General features: G+C 38.6%; 1 protein-coding gene across 1 annotated transcript in view; it reads left to right on the forward strand.

Annotated features, from left to right (window-relative positions):
• CNDP2 (carnosine dipeptidase 2) overlaps nt 1-20,228 on the forward strand; it is a 48,490-nt gene that overhangs the window by 23,661 nt on the left and 4,601 nt on the right. Inside the window, exons 4-9 of the mRNA XM_069094957.1 lie at nt 5,189-5,351; nt 10,379-10,467; nt 13,224-13,424; nt 14,537-14,621; nt 15,964-16,124; nt 19,898-20,062. Coding sequence (XP_068951058.1) covers nt 5,189-5,351; nt 10,379-10,467; nt 13,224-13,424; nt 14,537-14,621; nt 15,964-16,124; nt 19,898-20,062 — 864 coding nt within the window. The remainder of the gene's footprint in view (nt 1-5,188; nt 5,352-10,378; nt 10,468-13,223; nt 13,425-14,536; nt 14,622-15,963; nt 16,125-19,897; nt 20,063-20,228) is intronic.

Below are 20,228 nucleotides of genomic sequence, written 5' to 3' on the forward strand. Positions count from 1 at the left end.
AGACCCCTGCAACAACAGCACTGTCCTTCACCAGTGGACAGTATTCACTCTCTGTCTGCAGGACAGTCTCAGAGCTTCTTAACCAAAAGCCAGGTTCCAGGACTTCTTCAACAACAGGACTGTCTTTCACCAGTGGACAAATCTGTCAAAATAACATCAAAACAGACAGACAAAGTACCAGCAAAACAGCCATGTCTCCTCAGTCCTTGGCAGCTCAGGGGGCAGGTCTCAAAAGTCCAGGGCAATTCAAAGCGGCCACCAGCAATTCTCTTAGTCTCTCTCTCTCCACGAGGTGCTGCTTCCAAAAAAAAAAGTTCTTCTGCCTCTCTCTTGTCTCTCCAAATCTACGTCACCAGCTCCTCCCAGTTCAGGACTTTCTTTTCACATCAACAAGTCCATCCCACAGGTGGGATTAACAAGCTCTGGGTTTTAACACAATCCATTTGAAAACCAAGCCAATACAGGGGAATCTTTAATTGCCATTACTATCACAGAATTCCACAAGGCAGAAGTAAGGAAGATAAGGCATTCCAGGCATGGATGATAACCTATTCAGAGACCTTGTGAGGGGAGATTAAATGTCCTTAAGTACAGGAAATGGCCAGTAGGCCAGTTTGGCTAAAATATAAAGTACCTGAAGAGTAACATTCAGTAAGCCTGAAAAAGTAAGCTAGAATAAAATAGTGAAAAATATAAATAGAAGAGTGGATATGTTATTTTACTGGCAGTAGGGAGTAACTGCATCTTCTTGAATAGGAGTGGCCTATTGAATGGTCAGACCTAATTGTACTATATACTTCTGTTACATATAGATTGTTTTTTTTTTAAAGATATTCACAGCTTCGTGTATTTATATGCTGAAATATTGGATGTTTAAATTCACAATAAAGTATTAAAAATTCATTTTACTATATAGTGAGTGGATTAGGAGAGGAAAAGACTAGAGGCAGAAAAACCAGTTAGGCTAGTTATAATAGTCAAATGTGAGGGGTTGATGATCTGAATTTGGTTCATGGCCATTTGATGGAGATGGATAAGGAAGAGGGATGTGGACTAAACCAAGTATATACAGAAGAAATTCATATTGGAGACAATACAGTTTTGAAGAACACTGAATGATCTATTTCAAGATATCTTAAGGAAATAACAAGCCATTACAGTCTTAGCTGGTTATGATACCCAAAAAAGAACCTGAGAGGATCTCAGCAGTTCCATATGTATATACCTACTTGATCATCTCTGCAATTTTTATTAAAATTATCTACTCAGGTATCAAAAGTACCATTGAAAATGGGAGCAAGGGGGGCAGCCAGGTAGCACAGCGAGTAAGAGCACCGACCCCAGTGTCAGGATGACCTGGGGATCGAATCAGGGCTCAGACACTTAGCACCCACCCAGAAACACCTGGCCATGTAACCTTGAGCAAGTTACTTAACCCCAATTGCTTAAAAAAAAAAAGAAAGAAAGAAAATGGGAGCAAGGAACAGGGAGGCTTTTGCAAATGATTTTTTTTTTTTACATCAGACTACATCTCCCTAGTCATGCAACTAAGAGGTATAGAGAATATAAGATTCCATTGAGATTTTTAAATAAACAAAAACATTTAAATCGGAGCACTTTAAAAGCTCTTCTGTGTTTTCTATGCACATGTAAAGAATGCACACGATTTATTCATGAATTAATAATGAATTTTGCTCAGTGATCCTCCTATCCCTTCATCATTCTTCCCTATCCTCTCCTTCTTTGATTCAGTCTCGGAAGAGAAGATGGTCCTTTCTTAATGAGGCAAACCCCTCTGCTTCTAATTTTCAGTCTCTCCTCTCTACTTAATCTTTCTTTCCTTTTTTTTTTTGCTTTTTGCAGGGCAGTTGGGCTTAAGTGACTTGCCCACAGTCACATGGCTATTTTGGGGTAGGGGGGAGGGGGTTAAGTGTGTGAGGCCGAATTTGAACTCAGGTCCTCCTGATTCCAGGGCCGGTGCTCTATTCACTGTGCCACCTAGCCACCCCTACTTAATCTTTCCTTTCTGCTTACAGATAAGTTTTGATCTCCCCCAACATTAAACTTCACTCGAGTTCCTGTTATATCTCTTCCTTTCATAGGCAAATTCCTAGGACTAAAAACTTCGATTGCTTATTATTTCTACTTCCCTACCCCCAAGTCTTGCATCCCGGCTTCCAATCCCAGGATTCTGAGACTACTGTTTTCTGATGTCATCAATGATCTTTTTTCTTTTTTCAGTGCTGCTCCTTCTTGATTTCTCTGCAGCATTTGGCACTGTTAACCACCCCTTCTTCTTTTCAATTTTCTTCCCCCTGGGTTTTTATCTGCCTCTGCTCTTGGCTCTCTATTGGACTATTTCTTTTGTCTCCCTGGCTAAATCTTATGTGAAGGAAAAGCCCTGTGTTCTGAATTCTCTTCTTATTCTGTATTCTCTTAGTAATATCTCCCATATGTTCAGTTAACACCTCTATACAGACGTCTTCCATATCTGTCCATCATTCTTTTCTCTCATGAGCTCTAGTCATGCACTACTCACTTATATCTGTATCTCTATGTGTATGTCCCATTGACATCTCAAACTCACTGTGTTCAGAACATAACAGGTTTAACTTTTACCTCAAAATTTATCCTTCCCCCAACTTCATTTTTGTTGAAGGTACTACTATCCTTCCAGTCCTCCAGATATTATCACTTTGGTCACTCTTGACCTTTCCTTCTCCTTTAACCTCCATTTTATCCATTTCATTGTCAAATCTTCTGTTGAATCTGTCTCTGCCTCTCTTCTCATAGGCCCTCATCACTCTTATATGGACTATATTATAATTTTTTCTAATTAGTCTCACCACCTCCACTCTCTTCCTTCTTGTAATGTAATGCCAAGGAAAGGCAACTTCCCAGGTTCAAAATACCAGCATAGGTGCTCTCTATTTTATTCAGTGACAAACCAAGAACAGAGAAGATTAAAACATGACATCATTCAAAATACAGCATTTACTAAGTGTGATTAAATAATCTCCAAGTACTACCCCACCCCAGGACCTTCCAATCATTCAATCAATTACAAAGTCTCTGTTCTAAATACTTCTCCACCCCTAGGCTATACCTTAATTAAGTCCACCACAAAGCCCCTCTTCTCAAATGTAGATTAGTTTCCAAACATAAGGTCAAAAGTTCCCCACCCCTGGATCACAATTGAATCTACCCCAGAGTTACATCAAGTTTAAACACAGCACTTAATACCCAAATGGAGGTCTTTTCTTCATCTTGACAAGAGGCAAGTTCTCAGCAATCTTAGTTCCTGGGGAGACAAGGCTTAGCAAGGCCACAAGATACATTGCCAGTCCCTTCATGAATTCATCCTCTGTCTGTAGAACAGTCCTAGAACCCCTGAACACATTAGCAAAGCCCTCTCCCAGGATTTCTGTAAACATACAACAAGAAAATCCTTCTTCAGGGCTTCTGTACCAACAGAAAGGCTCCCAGACCCCTGCAACAACAGCACTGTCCTTCACCAGTGGACAGTATTCACTCTGTCTGCAGGACAGTCTCCAGACCCCTGCAACAACAGTACTGTCCCTCACCAGTGGACAGTATTCACTCTCTGTCTGCAGGACAGTCTCAGGGCTTCTTAGCGAACAGCCAGGTTCCAGGACTTCTTCAACAAAAGGACAGTCTTTCACCAGTGGACAAATCTGGCAAAATAACATCAAAACAGACAGACAAAGTACCAGCAAAACAGCCATGTCTCCTCAGTCCTTGGCAGCTCAGGGGGCAGGTCTCAAAAGTCCAGGGCAATTCAAAGCAGCCACCAGCAATTCTCTTAGTCTCTCTCTCTCCACGAGCTGCTGCTTCCAAAAAGATCTTCCGCCTCTCTCTAGTGTCTCTCCAAATCTACATCACCAGCTCCTCCCAGTTCAGGACTTTCTTTTCACATCAACAAGCCCATCCCACAGGTGGGATTAACAAACTCTGGGTTTTAACACAATCAATTTGAAAACCAAGCCAATACAGGGGAATCTTTAATTGCCATTACTATCACACTTCTCTAATCCATATTCCACATAGCTACCATATTGATACCCCTAAAGCACAGGTCTGACCAAGAAGCTTGCTCAGGAAGCTTCACTGACTTTCACTTGCCTCCAAGCTAAAATATAAATTTTAGCATTTCTAGTCCTTTGCATTCTGGATCCAGTCTGTCTTTTTTAGACCAATTTCAGATAAATTTCTCTCTTACACACTTTATTCCAACCAGACTCACCTACTTGATTTTTCCTGTGTATGATGACATTCAGTTCCTCACCTCTGTGCTTTTACCCAGACTGGCTCCTGTGCCTGAAATCCCATCCTTTCTTTTCAAGGCTCACTTGAAATGCTATCATCCACATGAAGCCTTTCCTGATTCCTTCAAATGTTAAGTTCCCACCCACTGCCTTGATTTGCTTTCATTTATTTTGTTCATATTTAATTTGTATAAATGTTTTCCTCCCTATCAAATGGATGCTCCTTGAGGGCAGAAATGGATTGTTTGGGTTTTTTTCTGTGTGTTTCCACCACCATTTAGCACAGTATTTGGCACAGAGATGCGCTTAATAAATGCTTATCAAGTTTAATTGTTTATTTATATTAAGGTGATATATAAAACAAGGAAGAAGTTGTTTGTCAAAGATGGTGATTTCTTCAGTCCTTGAAAAAAAAGGCTGTGCAAATTCAATATTTGAATTTATTAATATTAGATTAATAAAATAAAATAATTAGATTAAATTAAAATTAAAATAAAAAAATTAGATTAATAAAAAATATTAGAGAGTTTTCTCTCTAAATCTTAAAGTCCTTAAGGTGCTTCTGTTTTTAAACTGCACTGTGCTGATTGCTTAATACTCTAGAATGCTACAAATAATAAATTAATGGTGTTAGATGCAGATTGCATTAATTTTGGTCCATAGGAAAACTAATTTTTGAGCATTAGCATAGACTTAGTTGAACAAATTGTTCTTCCCCATTTCATATAGCTTACCAGATACATTTTTCAAGGAAAAACTGATTGGAAGTAGATTGGAAGCTACTCAGAATAATATAACTATAACATTCTGTGATTATGCAATATCCTTTAAGCAATAACCTTGTATGAATATCTTTTGAATATTAGAAGTAAAGTGATATAATTGTTTTCTTTCTGACTCAGCTCCATGATGGCTCAGAAATACCTCTTCCTCCTATTTTACTTGGAAAACTGGGCTTAGATCCCAAAAAAAAAACTGTGTGTATCTATGGACATCTGGATGTACAGCCAGCAGCCCTGGAGGATGGCTGGGACAGTGAGCCTTTCACATTGGTAGAAAGAGATGGTAAGGAAGAACAACAATCTTTTTTTTTAATTGGTTGGATTTTCAGGTAAAAACATTTTTCCTATTAAAACCAAAGGAAACCTTCTAAAACTTTAATTTGGTTAATCATTAAATGTGACTTAGCTTTCATCTTTAGTATAGGACCTACACTTTAGCCAGTCCCTAGTTAACAGCTAACAAATAGTTTCTTCTAAAAATTAATTTGTAAATTGTTTGTTTGGGTTTTAGAACTCATGTTTCCACAGAAAATGAGAATCTAGCAGCCAAGTGATACAGTAGATAGAGTGCTAGGCCTGCAGTAAGAAAGCCCTGAGTTCAATCCAAACTCTGACACTTACTAGCTGTGTGACCCTGAACAAGACACTTAACCTCTGTCTAATTCAGTTTCATCATCTGTAAAATGACACCTACCTCCTATGGTTGTTGTCAGAATAAAATGAACTGATATTTATAAAGTGATTTGCAAACCTTAAAGTACTATATAAATGCTAGCTAGCTATTATGTTACATATGGTGGTTACATTCTTAGAATAGTTCACAAAACTTATCTAACTCATAGGAAATCTGAAGTTTGGAATCTAACCACAGCATTTCCACGGGGAAAAAATGTGCTCAGAGTTTCAGCTTGAGGGTCCAGGAGCAAATAATCTCCTTCCCTTTCCCTTTCCCCTTCCCTGCTATGTGTGGGGGACTTCCTTTGGTTTTAAACCATTAGGAGATGTTTCATGGGCTTTAAGTTGAGTAGGTAAAGAATATATAGAGTATAAGATGGGGATTGGAGGACAGTACAATCAGAAAAGGAGGATTATAGTTGAGGAATATCTTTTTCTCCAATCAGGATCCTGGACCCCCACCCTACTTATATAGACCCTTTGGGACACTTCTGCAATAGAAGATATTTTCCAATTGCTCCTTTTCCCTTCTGCTTACTGGCAATAGGTGAATCATTTTGCAGTGACCAAGTAAAACATTTTAACAGTGGGGAAGTAAGTAAGTAAAGGGATTAACAAAAGGTAGTAGTGTAATAAAATACAGCAGAAGCGGTAGAAACAAGACCTCCCCGCATCTCCGGCTTCCACCTTCCCCAATCCGTGTAAAAAGGGGACTCTAAACAAACTTTGGAGCTGCAGAACCCACAAAATGACACAGAGAAGCTAACCTCCCGCTGAGGACAGCCCAGCAGGCTGGCAGGAATCCAGCACAGCGCTCTGGGAGCCGAGCCCAGCCCCATGAAGAAGCTTTAGCCCCAAGGCGGGCCTGACCAGCCGCCCACCGGAGGGACTCCAGATCAGCAGCAGCTGTGGCTGTTTCCAGATTTATCAACACATAGATGTGAAGGACAAAGTGAGAGGTCAGTGCAGTCTGGACTATGGGAGTGCATGACTTGCTGAGCTGCTGGCAAAGCCAGCCAGCGCCACGTGGCAGCTTCAGCTCCTGGCCTGCAGAGTGTAGGGGGCCAAGCACCAGTCTGAGGGGTAATCACTCTTGCTTTAACCTTCTTGGACCTGGATTGCAGTCTAGGGTAGAGGTCCTGGGGTGTGTGTCCAGCTTGCCAGAGCGTGTGGAGACCTCAGAGAGGGCAGCCATCTAATACCTCCATCAGCTGAGAAAACCCCAGCGTTTGGGACGAAAACTCCCCTGTCTGGTGGCAGAGTCCTACTGTGGCAAAATGCCCAGGGGTCAAGTGACTGAGGGGGTGACATGACTAGGCAAAGGAAACAAAGCAGACAGAAGATTCCAACATTAGACCCCTATTTTGGGGACAAAAAGGAGCAAAGCAGGGAACAGGAGGAAAACAGTGAAGTCAGAACTTCTGCACCAAAAGCTTCAAAGGAAAATACAAGCTGGTTATAGGCCATAGAGGACCTTAAGAAGCAGATAAGAGAAGTGGGGGAAAATTTGGGAAGAGAAATGAGAACAATGCAAGAAAATTATGAAATGAGAGTTAACAGCCTGACTGAGGAAAATACCACCTTAAAAAACAGACTGACTCAAATGGCAAAAGAGGCTCAAAAAGGAAATGAGAAGAATGCCTTAAAAAGCCGAATTTGCCAGAAGGAAAAAGAATCTCAAAAGCTCACTAAGGAGAATCATTGCTTCAGAATTAGATTGGAGCAAATGGAAGCTTAATGACTTGATGAGAAATCAAGATACTGTTAAACAGATCCAAACAAATGAAAGAATAGAAGGCAATGTGAAATATCTCATGGGAAAAACCATTGACTTGGAAAATAGATCCAGGAGCAATCATTTAAAAATTATTGGACTACCTGAAAGCCATGATCAAAGAAAAGAACTGAGAAATCATCCTCCAAAAAATTGTCAACTAAAACTGCCCTGATGTTATAGAACCAGAGGGCAAAATAGAGGTTGAAAGAATCCACCAATCACCTCCTGAAAAAGATCCCAAAAAGAAAACTCCTAGGAATATTATAGAGAGGTTATGGAATTCCCAGATCAAGGAGAGAATATTACAAGCAACCAGGAAGAAACAATTTGAATATTGTGGGAATACAATCAGGATAATTCAGGATCTGGCAGCTTCTACACTGAGGGATCGAAGGGCTTGGAATATGATATTCCAGAGGTCAGAGGAGCTGGGATTAAAACCAAGAATCCCCTACCCAGCAAAACCGAGTATCATGTTTCAGGAGAAAATATGGTCATTCAGTGGAATAGAGGACTTTCAAGCATTCTTGATGAAAAAACCAGAGTTGAACAGAAAATTTGATATTCAGATACAAAAAGCAAGAGAAGCATGAGAAGGTAAACAGGGAAAAGAAATCATAAGGAACTTATCAAAGTTGAACTATTAACATTCCTACATGGAAAAACAATAATTGTAACTTATGAAACTTTTCTCAGTAGTTGAAGGGAATAGAAATATATATATTTGTCTACATATGAGGATATATGTGCATATGAATACATATGTCAATGTGTACATATGTTTACAGGTATACATAGATAGAGGGCACAGGACCAATTTAACAGGAAGGGGTGATACTTAAAAGGTGAAATTAAGAGGTGAGAGAAATATAATGAGAGGAGATAGGGAGAGACAGATTGGGGTAAACTATCTCATACAGAAGAGGCAAGGGAAAATGGTTACAATGGAGGGGAAGAATAGGAAGGCAAAAGGGAATGGGTCAACCTTATTCCCATTGAATTTGGCTTGAGGAGGGAATGAAATACACACTAAATAGGGTATCTCACCCTCCGGGAGAGTAGGGGGGAATGGAATGAGAGGGGGGGATGATGGAAGGGAGGGCAGGCTGGGGGGGAGGGAAGTTGGAAGCACCCACTTTTGAAAAGGGACAGGATCAAAGTAGAGAATAGAACAAGTGGGAGTTGGGATAGGAGGGAGGGAAATATAGTTAGTCTTCTACAATATATCTACTGTGTTATTGTTTTGCATTAGCCACACATGTCCAACCTATACTGAAATGCTTATCTTCCCAGTAAGGGTGGGAGACAAGGGAGGAAGGGAATGAATCTGGAATTCAAAGTTTTAAAATCAAATATTCAAATATATATGTGTGTGTGTGTATACACTATTATTGATACTATTTTACATGTAATTGGGAAATAAGATATACAGGCACTGGAGCATAGAGATCCACTGGAAAAGTCCAAAGGGGTATGGGAGAAAATATGGGAGAGAGCAGATTGGAGGAGGGGATACCCTATGGGACTTCTATTTTGGGGTGGTGGGTAGGGGAAAATCAGGGAGAAAATTTGTAACTCAAAATCTGGCAGAAACGAATGATGTAAATCAGAAGTTAATAAAGCATTTAAAAAAAAAGAAAAAAAATACAGCAGAAGCATTGGTGTGTGTATGTAGCATTGGTTTAGTTCTCAAGAATGTCATAGTTACTGTTCTCATATCATCTACCCATCTATGTTAACCCCCAGCCTAGTTTGGTAGCCAGGTTATACTTGCAACTTTTTAGAGAAGGAAAACAATGGGAGATATGTTAACCAATTTCATAGGATCTCAAGTTTAGAACTAGAAGGGGTCTCATAGGTCACCTTGTCCAGTACCTCCTTTTATAGATTAGGCCAACAGAGGGTAAAGTACTTGACTAAGCCACATAGAGTAAGCATATAGCAGAGACAAGACTTAAACTCAGGTTCTTTGACACTAAATCAAGTATGCTTTCCCCCTGGCTACACCATTTCAGCCAAAGTCCAAATCTTACGTGTGTGGTTTTGGTGGTGGTGGATCCAAGCTGAAGAGAGCCATGTCACTGACCAGTACATATCCTGAACTGAAGTATTTCTGCAACAGTGAAATTACAATTAACTAAGCTTGATCTCTCAGACAGTTAAGTAATCATAAACCTATGACTGAGCACTGGTGTCAAAAGCAGGATATTCATTTCTGTCTTACTCAGCCGTTTCTGTGGTGGCTTGTCTATTGCCCTTTAACCATTTGCAGCTCTAAGTGGATAGTTCTAAAAGAAACAAGTATGGTGAGAAAATGGATGTTACAGATTTATTAATAATGTGTTTACTAATCACATTCTTTAAGGTAATATGCCCCTTGAAAGACCCCAAGTTGCATTTTAATGTATTCAGAGAGTGACTGGCATAATAAGCATTTGTCATTGCTACAAGATGCTCATTTCACAAAAAGTTAGTGTCTTGCATGTGGCAGTGTGCTGTGCTAAAGGAGAAAGGGCAGAAAAGACATGGTTTTGTAAGAGATAGATCATGGATTAACCTTGTGTGACAGTAAGGGAATAATATGACCCTTTGTCCACAGCACTGGTTAATTCTGTACCTGCTGTCAGCTAGGAGCCCTGATTAGTCATCTGACATGCCCATAGATACTAGACAGTCCCTTGTTAATGATAATTCAGAATATGGATGCTCTCCTTCTGGGATGAAATTAATGCTGCTTCTGATTCAGAGAAGAAAGTTAAGGTGTCTGGATTCAAGATACTGTATATTTATATGAAATGGACTTTTCCTTCAATCATTTTAATCATGATTTCCCACAAATTTGCTGATGCTTCTTCTAGGAAAACTGTATGGAAGAGGTGCAACTGATGACAAGGGACCAGTACTTGGATGGCTAAATGCCCTGGAAGCTTTTCAACAAATAAATCAGGTATGTCAACCATATCCCTTTTGGCCAAATTCCCCTTGCTTCCTATCTAGGCAGTACATGGATAATCCTCTCCACTATAAAATTCCTGGTAAAGATTGAGTCCTTGGAGTTTGAAACACAACTCTTTGTATCAGCATTAATTCAAATGACTATGCTTTTTTCCCCTTTAACTTCTAGTTAAAGTTTAACTTTTACTGTGGCTCGAAAATGATAGTACTGAAGAGCCAGCGAGAGTGTAGCCAACATATACAATGCTGAATTAGAAATCACAGAATATTCTTGAGGTTCTAGTGACTTGCAAGAAATTGCTGTGTACTGTTTGATATTATGGATAAGTTACTTGACTTTATGGTACCTTATGTTGATTCAATTCTACTTGCTGTTATTGTTCAGTTATTTTCAGTTGTGTCTGACTCTTTGTGACTCCATTTGGGGTTTTCTTGTCAAAGATACTGAAGTGGTTTGCCATTTCTTGATGAGGAAACTGAAGCAAACAGGGTTAAGTGACTTGCCCAGGGTCACACATCTAGTAAGTATCTGAGACCAGATTTGAACTCAGGAAGATGAGTATTTCTGACTCTAGGCCCGGCACTCTTATCTACTTCACCACCCAGGATGTTAAGATCCTAGGATGTTAGAACTGAAAGAGATAAGATCACCTTTCTCATATTCTTCATTTTTGGATTTGAAATCTGAGGCCCAGGTTAAATAAACTTAGATTACATGGCTATTTCCTGGTATAAATAGGACAAATCTCCTCTCGCCTAATCCATTTCTCTTGTATCACTCATGTAGCTGATATTTTCATGAAAATTTAGGTAAATAATTTTTGTGAGTTGTAGAATTTTAGATGACCCCCCCCAAAAAAAAAATTTGGAGATCATGTGATTTACTCACTATTAACATTAGGAAGATGAGTCCTACAGAAAGAAGTTAAGAAGCTTGACAAAGGACAATACTTAGCTTGAAGTCTAAGACTCATCATTATAGAATTACAGAATTTGAGATAATAGGATCTCAGTAGTCATCTAGTCTAACGTATATGAAAGGAAGCCCCACTGTTCCAGTGGCTGACGTTCTCAGATAGGACTTCTGTCTCTCTGCCCTCATCCTTCCAGTTCTGCTGGCTATAGCCGTAAATTAAATAACACTTTTAATACATTGAGGAAACTGTGAACCTGCAGAAGCCCTATAATAAATTCTCCTGTAATACAACTATAAACCCTTAATTTGTCTGTTTTGAAGGCTAGTTATTTGGGCATTGTATTTTCTTAAACCAAAGCATACCTATAGTATTTTGAGTAACAACTGAGATAAGAATAACATACTAGGGGCGGCCAGGTAGCACAGCAAGTAAGAGCACTGGCTCCAGTGTTGAGAAGACCTGGAGATCGAATGCCGGGCTCAGACACTTAGCAGAAACACCTGGCCGTGTAACCTTGAGCAAGTTACTTAACCCCAATTGCTTAGGGGCAGCCAGGTGGCTCAGCGAGTAAGAGCACTGGTTCCAGTGTTGGGACGACCTGGAGATCGAATCCCGGGCTCAGACACTCAGCATCACACCCAGAAATAACTGGCCGGGTAACCTTAAGCAAGTTACTTAACCCCAATTGCTTAAAAAAAATAAATAAAAAGAATAACATACTAAAGGATGTTAGTTTCTTGAAGTCAAATACTATTTTGGGTTTGTTTTTTTTTTTCTTTGTATCTGCAGTATCTAGCATGATATTTTACATATATTAGCTGCTTAATAAATTCTTGTTGGAGTGGATTAGAAAGTCAAATAGTGTAAATTACAGCATTGGCCTAGTCAGAACAATGAGACTCTACAGCTTTGTGATCTTTTTCCTGCCTGTCTCACAGGATTGTTATGAAAATTTCAATAATTAATTATGTGAAACCACTTTGAAAAATGTAAGGGACTTTACAAATGTAAGATGATATTGTTTTATATTATTATTGATCTTTTTAGCAGAAAACTTTTAAATAAATGCACGTTACCATGTAAGAAGAAAGTTGTAAATTAAAGGAAGGAATTTTACCCATCTTTGACTGAAGTAAGAGTGACTCTGATATTGTAAATGACAAACCAGTGGTAATTATTTTATAACTTTGCTTTTATTTTAAAATGAATTGTATAAGGATAACTTTAAAAATTTCAGGGTGAATTTGTTTTAACTTTGGAAAGGAGAGCAAGCTGTGCAGGGTACAGGTCTGCCCTTTCATATACAGGCCTCTTTTTGTTCTACTATGTATATGTAAATGTTCATTTTGTTTAGTGTTTGTTAAATTCAGAATAAGAATAATTTTTTAAAACACCACATGGGGGAAATTTCCCACTTGTAAATTTCTTGATTTTTTTCCCTCTTGTACATTTCTTGTATTTATCAGGGCAGGGATAGATAGATTCATAAGGGAATCTGGTACTAGTTCTGTATGTGGTGACTATATTTTCTGAAACAAAATTGGAACATATGGTCTGAAAAAGATACTCTTTTTACAAATATTTTTACAAATTTAGTTTCTTCTCTTGAAATATAAACTCTCCTAGAAAGTCTGAGTTTTTATGATCACCTTAATAGTATCTGCAGCATTGGCAGTATAACTTGGCCAAGGATCTATCTTAGATATACAAAGGCATTAGTTATAAAAATTTGTAGAAAATATGTGAAACATTTTTCTCTATAATGCTCCTAAGACTTTAAAAATAATTAGAAGCTGGAGATTTACTAAGATTTCTTATTTTATTTCCAAAGGATATCCCTGTCAATGTCAAATTTTGTCTAGAAGGCATGGAGGAATCTGGTTCTGAAGGCCTGGATGACGTGATTTTCTCCAAGAAAGATACTTTCTTCAAAGATGTGGATTATATTTGTATTTCTGACAACTACTGGTTGGGGAAAAAGAAGCCCTGTATTACATATGGCCTCAGAGGAATTTGCTACTTTTTCATAGAGGTAGGTTTCTGAGTTTCATCTTTTCTAATCCATTGGCCACCTCTCCTGTTCCCCTCATGTTATTAAGAAAAATGCGTGTATTTGATATGATAGCATCATGATTATAGATTTAACCAGTTTGTTCTTCTGGGCAAACAACTGTTGGACTATATTAGCGTCCTGGATATCTCTGTTGTACAAAGAACAGGCTTCTGGCTACATCAGCCATCCAAAACAGGACTGAAACCCTTGGGTTAAAAAAAGACAAAGTTATCATCTCTGATAACAAAGAAAAAAATAGTCTGAAGGCCAGAAGTTTCTCCCAGTGGGGTATGATGGATGAAATTCACCAGCTTAGGAGTCAGCAGCACTCTCCCTGGCTAGAGACCCTTTACCGCTTGGCGGGAAAATGGACAGGAGATATAGTAAGGAAAGACAAAAGAGAAGCAGAGGAGAGCTTAGTAGGTAGCTGAAGGGACAGCATACATAGGAATGGCAGCAGGGTCATGAATTATCATCACTGAAGCAAAAGAAAAAGTATCTCCTTACGAGGAAACAGAAAAAAGCAAGAACGATCCTTTGGTATAGGCATAGGCACCCCAGCATAAGTTATAATAGTATGGTAATGGACAGGCATCTGTCAGATGAATGACTGTTCTTAAATGATGCTAAATTATAAAGAAAAGATTAAATTTTGTTTAGCCTAGAGAAGTAGGAAGACATCTTAAATTTTCATCAAAAAATTGTTATATCATTTAAAGAGTTAAGAGAATTTCCCCCCAAAACATGTTTATGTGGAACTATTTATTGTCTATGCAAGGTAACTAAAGTGTTAGTGTAAATCTTAGTATTATTATCCCTTAGCAAATGTAGAATCACATTTTAAAAACTGTTTGCATCCCTTTATGCCAGGGGAGTTGAAAAGTAAATGGAAACTTCCCATGAATAATAGTTACGTCTTTCAGGGTTTTGTGTCTATTGTTTTCAGGTCCCATTAAAGCCTCATAATTTGAGGAATTCATGACTACACTGAGGAGAGCAGTTTTTGCTCATGAACAAATATAGTTTCCACTCACCTTTTTAAAAGTTCCCCCACTAAGCATCAAAATAAGAATATGCTCATTTCAAACCAGGTGGAATGCTGTGACAAAGACCTTCATTCTGGTGTGTATGGTGGTTCGGTGCATGAAGCCATGTCAGATCTCATTACTCTGATGGGTAAGCCTCGTTACCAAGGGATATTAACAAAGCATAACCAATCATTTATTTACATTAAAGCAGAAGTTTCTTTAACCAGAGAGGTCCATTCTAAACATCTCATTTTTTTTCTTTTTTTGAATGTGTAAGATACTCAGTAAGTGTTTGTTAATTTGGAAGAAAAAGTTTAAGTGAGATTCAGCAATGATTTCTGTGTATATGCTATTGAAAGTTTGCCAGGAATGTGCTTACATGTATACCTTGGTTCACCAAATTACCTCAGTTGAACTGTATTACATTTTCACACAATCTTGGTGAACTGCATTTTTGTACAGGTTTTTTGTTTTTTGTTTGTTTTTATTTTTTTTGCCATCAGAAGTGATGGTTTGCTATTGGAACAGCAGAGTAAGGAAACTCAGCTTCCAGAACTATAGCCTGTTCATCACAGCCATGGCCTTTGTAAAACTTACACTTTTCTTTAAAAAAAAAAAAAGCCTGAAGTATACTGGAATGTCGTATAGTGTTTTGTCATTCCTGTTGCTTTCTATATAGTGTTAGCATCACTGCAGGACTCATGCTGGATTGATAGTGTCACAGCTTCCCTTGGTGCTTCTGTCCTTTCCTCTCACTCTGAGTGGTATGATTCTTAAGGATTCATCATAGTCTGCTTTTTATACTAAATGTAGTTATTCTTATACTTCAAAAAAGTCAGACTTTATCCATGGAGGGCATTCTCTTTACTGATGCAGGGCAAAGACTTTATCTACCCTTAGTAGATGATTTTATGAGTTATTGTTGTTGTTTAGTTGTTTTCAGTCATGTCTGACTCTTTGTCATCCTATTTGAGATTTTCTTGGCAAAGATACTAGAGTAGTTTGCCATTTCCTTCTCCAGCTCATTTTGCAAAGGAACAAACTGAGGCAAACAGGGTTAAGAGACTTGCCTAGGTTCTGAGGCTAGATTTGAACTTAGGAAGAAAATTCTTCCTGACTCCAGCCTAGCACTCTTATCTACTGTACCACCTAGCTGCCCTCTTTTATGAATTGCTATGGTCAAAACTGCTATCATTTGTGGCTGACCTTCTGATGATGAATGTTTCTCAACTCAGCTAGGCTGGATCATTCCTTACTATGCCATGCTCAAAATCTTTCCACCTTGGTTGGAACTGCGCAGAGCTTGTGCTCCATTTGCATGGTCTTTAGAAATTCACATATGCCTTTATGCTATAGTGAGGCAACAAAGAGCTTGGAAAGTGGTGTACTCGAGACAGCAGTCATTTATTAGTGGTCTACTATGTGCCAGGCTCTGTGGTAAAGTATTGGATGTTCATGGAGTGCTTTTAATATTGTGTCATTTTCCTCAGGCTGCTTGGTGGACAGAAAGGGACACATTCTCATCCCTGGTATTAATGAAGCAGTGGCTCCTGTTACTGATGAGGAGCTCTTGCTATATGAAAAGATTGACTTTGATTTGGAAGAATATGCAAAAGATGTGGGAGCAAAGACACTTCTACATGACTCAAAGGTGTGGTATGCTGATACTTCTTTCTTGTTGACACAAACCTAATTGTCCATGAAATCTTGAGGCCTGACCTTTGATAAGTGCTATGTTTGTGAGTGCCGAAAAGCAGAGAGCCAGAAAAACAAACAGAATTTCTACTTTGGGACTGCTTGAGTCACAGGAGACAAGCAGAGAAAATGGGTATAATCAGTTTCAGGATTCTTGACAAGGACTTGCCCTATGGTTCCTTCCATGGCTTCTCTTAGGGCTCCACACAGTTCCATCTTCTCACTGCAAAGACAAAGGTTAATGGTGGGAAGGTGTTGTTCAAAGCCTGCCTCTGAGCTGTCAGTAATTCCAAGTTCTTGATATATTGTGATCTACATTATTGGAAGCCACAGTTCCTAGATATATTTAATTCATTCTGCTAAAGCAAAGTTGATGTTGTCCATGAAAGCTTAAAAACTGAAGTTCTAACATATCTGCCAACAGGTCTAGCTCTTGGTTTATGGTGGTTTTTCCCATTTTAATAAAGGACTTTTTGTGTTTCTTATAAGAATTTTATTTTCCCCTACCCTGCTAGTGTCACCTTTTAATTTTATCTTTAGGTTGTATGTTTATTTTAGTGTCACATCAAATCTTTATAGAAGCTGGGATCACTGAGTCCTTTTTGTAAGACCTGGGATCAGATCAGAAGTTGGATCTCTTTGTGCCTGCAGAAAACTATCCTTTAGTTTCTAATGTTTGTCTCTCTGTTTCTTTTAAAGGGACCTAACCTATAATCTTTGCATTTATAGTAATAGAAAGTCCTTTGATAGTAAAAATATTTCAAAGCCAGTAGACTATTTCAGAAATAAATCCTGGAGAGAGCATGCCATTGTAGAAACTGGGTTAGAATTCAGGGGACAAGGGTTTTAATCCAAGTCCTATGATAAATCAGCCTCTCTAGTTAAATTGTCGATATCTCTAATATGAGGAAGTTGGCTTATGTGATTTCTAAGATACATTATAGGGCTAAAATGTAATGATTTTGTCTAAGCAAAGGTTTTGTTTTGTTTTATCAACACGGTGGTCCTCCGTTAGACTGAGGCTGCTGTCTATTTCAAATGTGTGCTCTGACAGTGCCAACATAAAATTTCTCTTCCATATTGGTAGATAAGATTTTTTTTGCATAGCTAACTATGTGGGATGTTCTAGGAAAATGGAATATCTTTATTCAAGGATCTCTTAAGTCTTCTAGTAACAGTTTTACTCATCCTACCAACCTGTTTTCACCATTAAAGAAGAATTGAGACATTATGTAGTTGGCATTTATTGAAGAACATCCAGTAAGCTGGTAGCTTGTAGTGAGCTAGTTTCTGCCCTTCTCTCCTGTCTTTAATCCTGCTGCTCCCCAAGTGACTTGGTCTGCTGTTGAGATGCCTGTCCTATCAATGTTCTGATGGTAGGGTGTGTTCATAAAGTTCATAAAATACTGACTGAAGCTTTAGAAAGCAGAGAAGATTTTTAATAGTGCAGCTGGCAAAAATGTTACAGTACTTATCCCTAATGCTTTCTTTCTGCCCTAAATGCCAGACATGATGATAGTTATTTCCTTTAGCTTCCTTAATAAAAATCTGGCATTGCATCTTGAGAAACCAAGGTACAAAGTCCAGGTTGGTGAATCTTAGCCTATGGTCCCCATTGTTTTTCCCTGTGCTACCCCTTCTTCAGGACTTGTTTGTTTTTGATCATAGCACTGCTGAGTCACAAGGGGCTTCAGGGTCTGACCCCCAGTGAATGCAGACTCTAGACAGACTTGATGGGGGTGGGTATTTTTTAAAACTTTTGGTGACGAACTTACTGAGTACCCCTTCAGGGTGCCATTTTGGATAGCTCTGGTTAAGAAATTTTTCCTTGTGTTAGACTAAAAGTCTGTGTCTTCCTAATTTCCATTAATCTTAGTTCTGCCTTTTGGGGCCAAAAAAAACCCCCAACAAACCAGAGGTCAGCCTCTTTTACATGACACTCTTTAAGTATTCTGAATACTTAATCTTGTTTTTCCGGAGTCATCTTTTCTTCAACATAGACATGCCTAGTTTCTTCACTTGATCTTTATATATAATTAGGTTTACAAATTTACCACCATTGTTACCTCCTCTGGATATGTGCCAGAAGAGGCTAGAAACAGTATTGGACCCATCACTTCTTTGGGATTGGGAACTCTTGATTGAGGACACTCCCTCTACAGGTCAGCCCTCCCTCTGCAACTAAGTTTTACTCAGAATGTTGCCCAGAATACTGAGAAGGGAAGTGATTTTCCCAGCATTACAGTACATGCCCTAAGCAAGGCTTGAACTCACCTCTTCCTGACTCTGAGTCCAGCTTTTTATCCCCTCTCACTCTGCCTCTATTCACAAAATATAATGTGCAAAATTAGCTTTAGAGATAGTTACGGATTATATAATGTGTGTACACACACACACACACACACACATTTTTTTCCATTTAGCCTCATAAGATTGTAGCATTTAAAGTTGGAAGGAATCATAAGAGATCAAGTCTAGTGCCCCTCGTTTTAGAGATAAACAAACCAACACCCTTAGAAGTGATGACTGACCCAAAGTATCACATCTGGAGTAAAGAACTAAGTTTTGAATTCAGGTCCTCTGTATTTACTTCCATGTTCTTCCCACTGTCTCATACTGCCTTGCCGTTTTTAACTAGATACTTATCTATTATTGTAAAATAACAAAGTGACACAAGCAAATGAAAAACAGAGTTCATGGTAGCTACAAAGCTAAAAGAAGTAATGGCCAAAGAAAACTCATTGGGAGCTTAGGAGGGGAAGGAACATTGTATGGATATAATTGAACTTAGATGTCATTTTATTTGGTTTTGTTGATGATTTGGAATCACTAGACATGTGATTTCATTGGTATAGGGTATTCTCGGGTGAGGGAAATCCCCTTTAACCCACACTGGTTAGACCTTTTTGCAACTTATAGGCTTGATTTGGCCCAAAGTCACATAACCAGTTTGTGTTGGGGGTGATACTTGAACCCAGGTCATCCGAATTTTTAGGCTTTATGCTATGTCCATTATACCATACTGCCTTGTTGTTGATTAAAATCTTAATTTATTTGGGGAGAATAATCTCAGTCTCATTTCAACAATGTATATTCAAACTAATATATGCTTCCAAGCTCTAATACTTCGAAAGATTTATGATTTGTTTGTCACTTTGGGTTCTACCTTCATCCAGTACAGATCATCACTGTCATCTTATTAGATGGGCTTCATGAGTTTAAGAAATTTATCACTTGGTGACCAACATTGTGGTGAAATACCTCTCCAGATTTAGGCTGACCCACTGAAGATAAAAACCCTAAATACATAGCTGAGTTTATAGTCTTCCTTCCCAACTTGGTAGACTCTACTTGAGCTTATGCTTTCTTATTGTCATAAACCTCAAGAACTCACAGTTACCTCTATATCTCAGTAAGGCACTGGGGTTTAGTGGAGGACAGGTGTATTATCTAGCATGACATATTTCACTGGACTCTATAGGATATACAGTAACTACATGACTTTGGATAATAGTGGCTGCAAATCTGACTCCAGAGTCTTATGACAGTGAATGTCACTGATTCAGATTTGCTACCAAGTGAAGTAAGGCTCACTATCAAGTGTCTGATTTTTATTCCCAGTCTCTCGAAGCAAGTGACTGACTTTTCTTAGCATTTGCATTTGAAGTCAAAGTAAGAAATAATGTTACTTTCTTTAATTCCATTAAGGATGTAGTCTTTCTCCTGTAGGAAAAAATCTTAATGCACAGATGGAGATACCCATCCCTGTCTCTTCATGGAATTGAAGGAGCCTTCTCTGGAACAGGAGCTAAAACTGTGATTCCTAGGAAAGTGATTGGCAAGTTCTCAATAAGATTGGTACCAGATATGGTACCTGAGGTTGTCGAAAAACAGGTATTTTGGGATGGGGTCTGCTGTGTGTTATAATGGTTGTACAACTTTCTAATAGAATTGTAATTTATTTATAAGGTTTGATGTAAATTTCTTTAAACCTAAGACTTCAGGACTTCAACTTTTAGCTTCCTTCAACTCAGATGATGGAAATTAATTGGGAACAGGT

The sequence above is a fragment of the Petaurus breviceps genome, unplaced genomic scaffold, assembly GCF_028583685.1.
Source record: "Petaurus breviceps papuanus isolate PSGF00001 unplaced genomic scaffold, PetGlider_PUasm1.0 224, whole genome shotgun sequence".
Taxonomy (NCBI): Eukaryota; Metazoa; Chordata; class Mammalia; order Diprotodontia; family Petauridae; genus Petaurus; species Petaurus breviceps.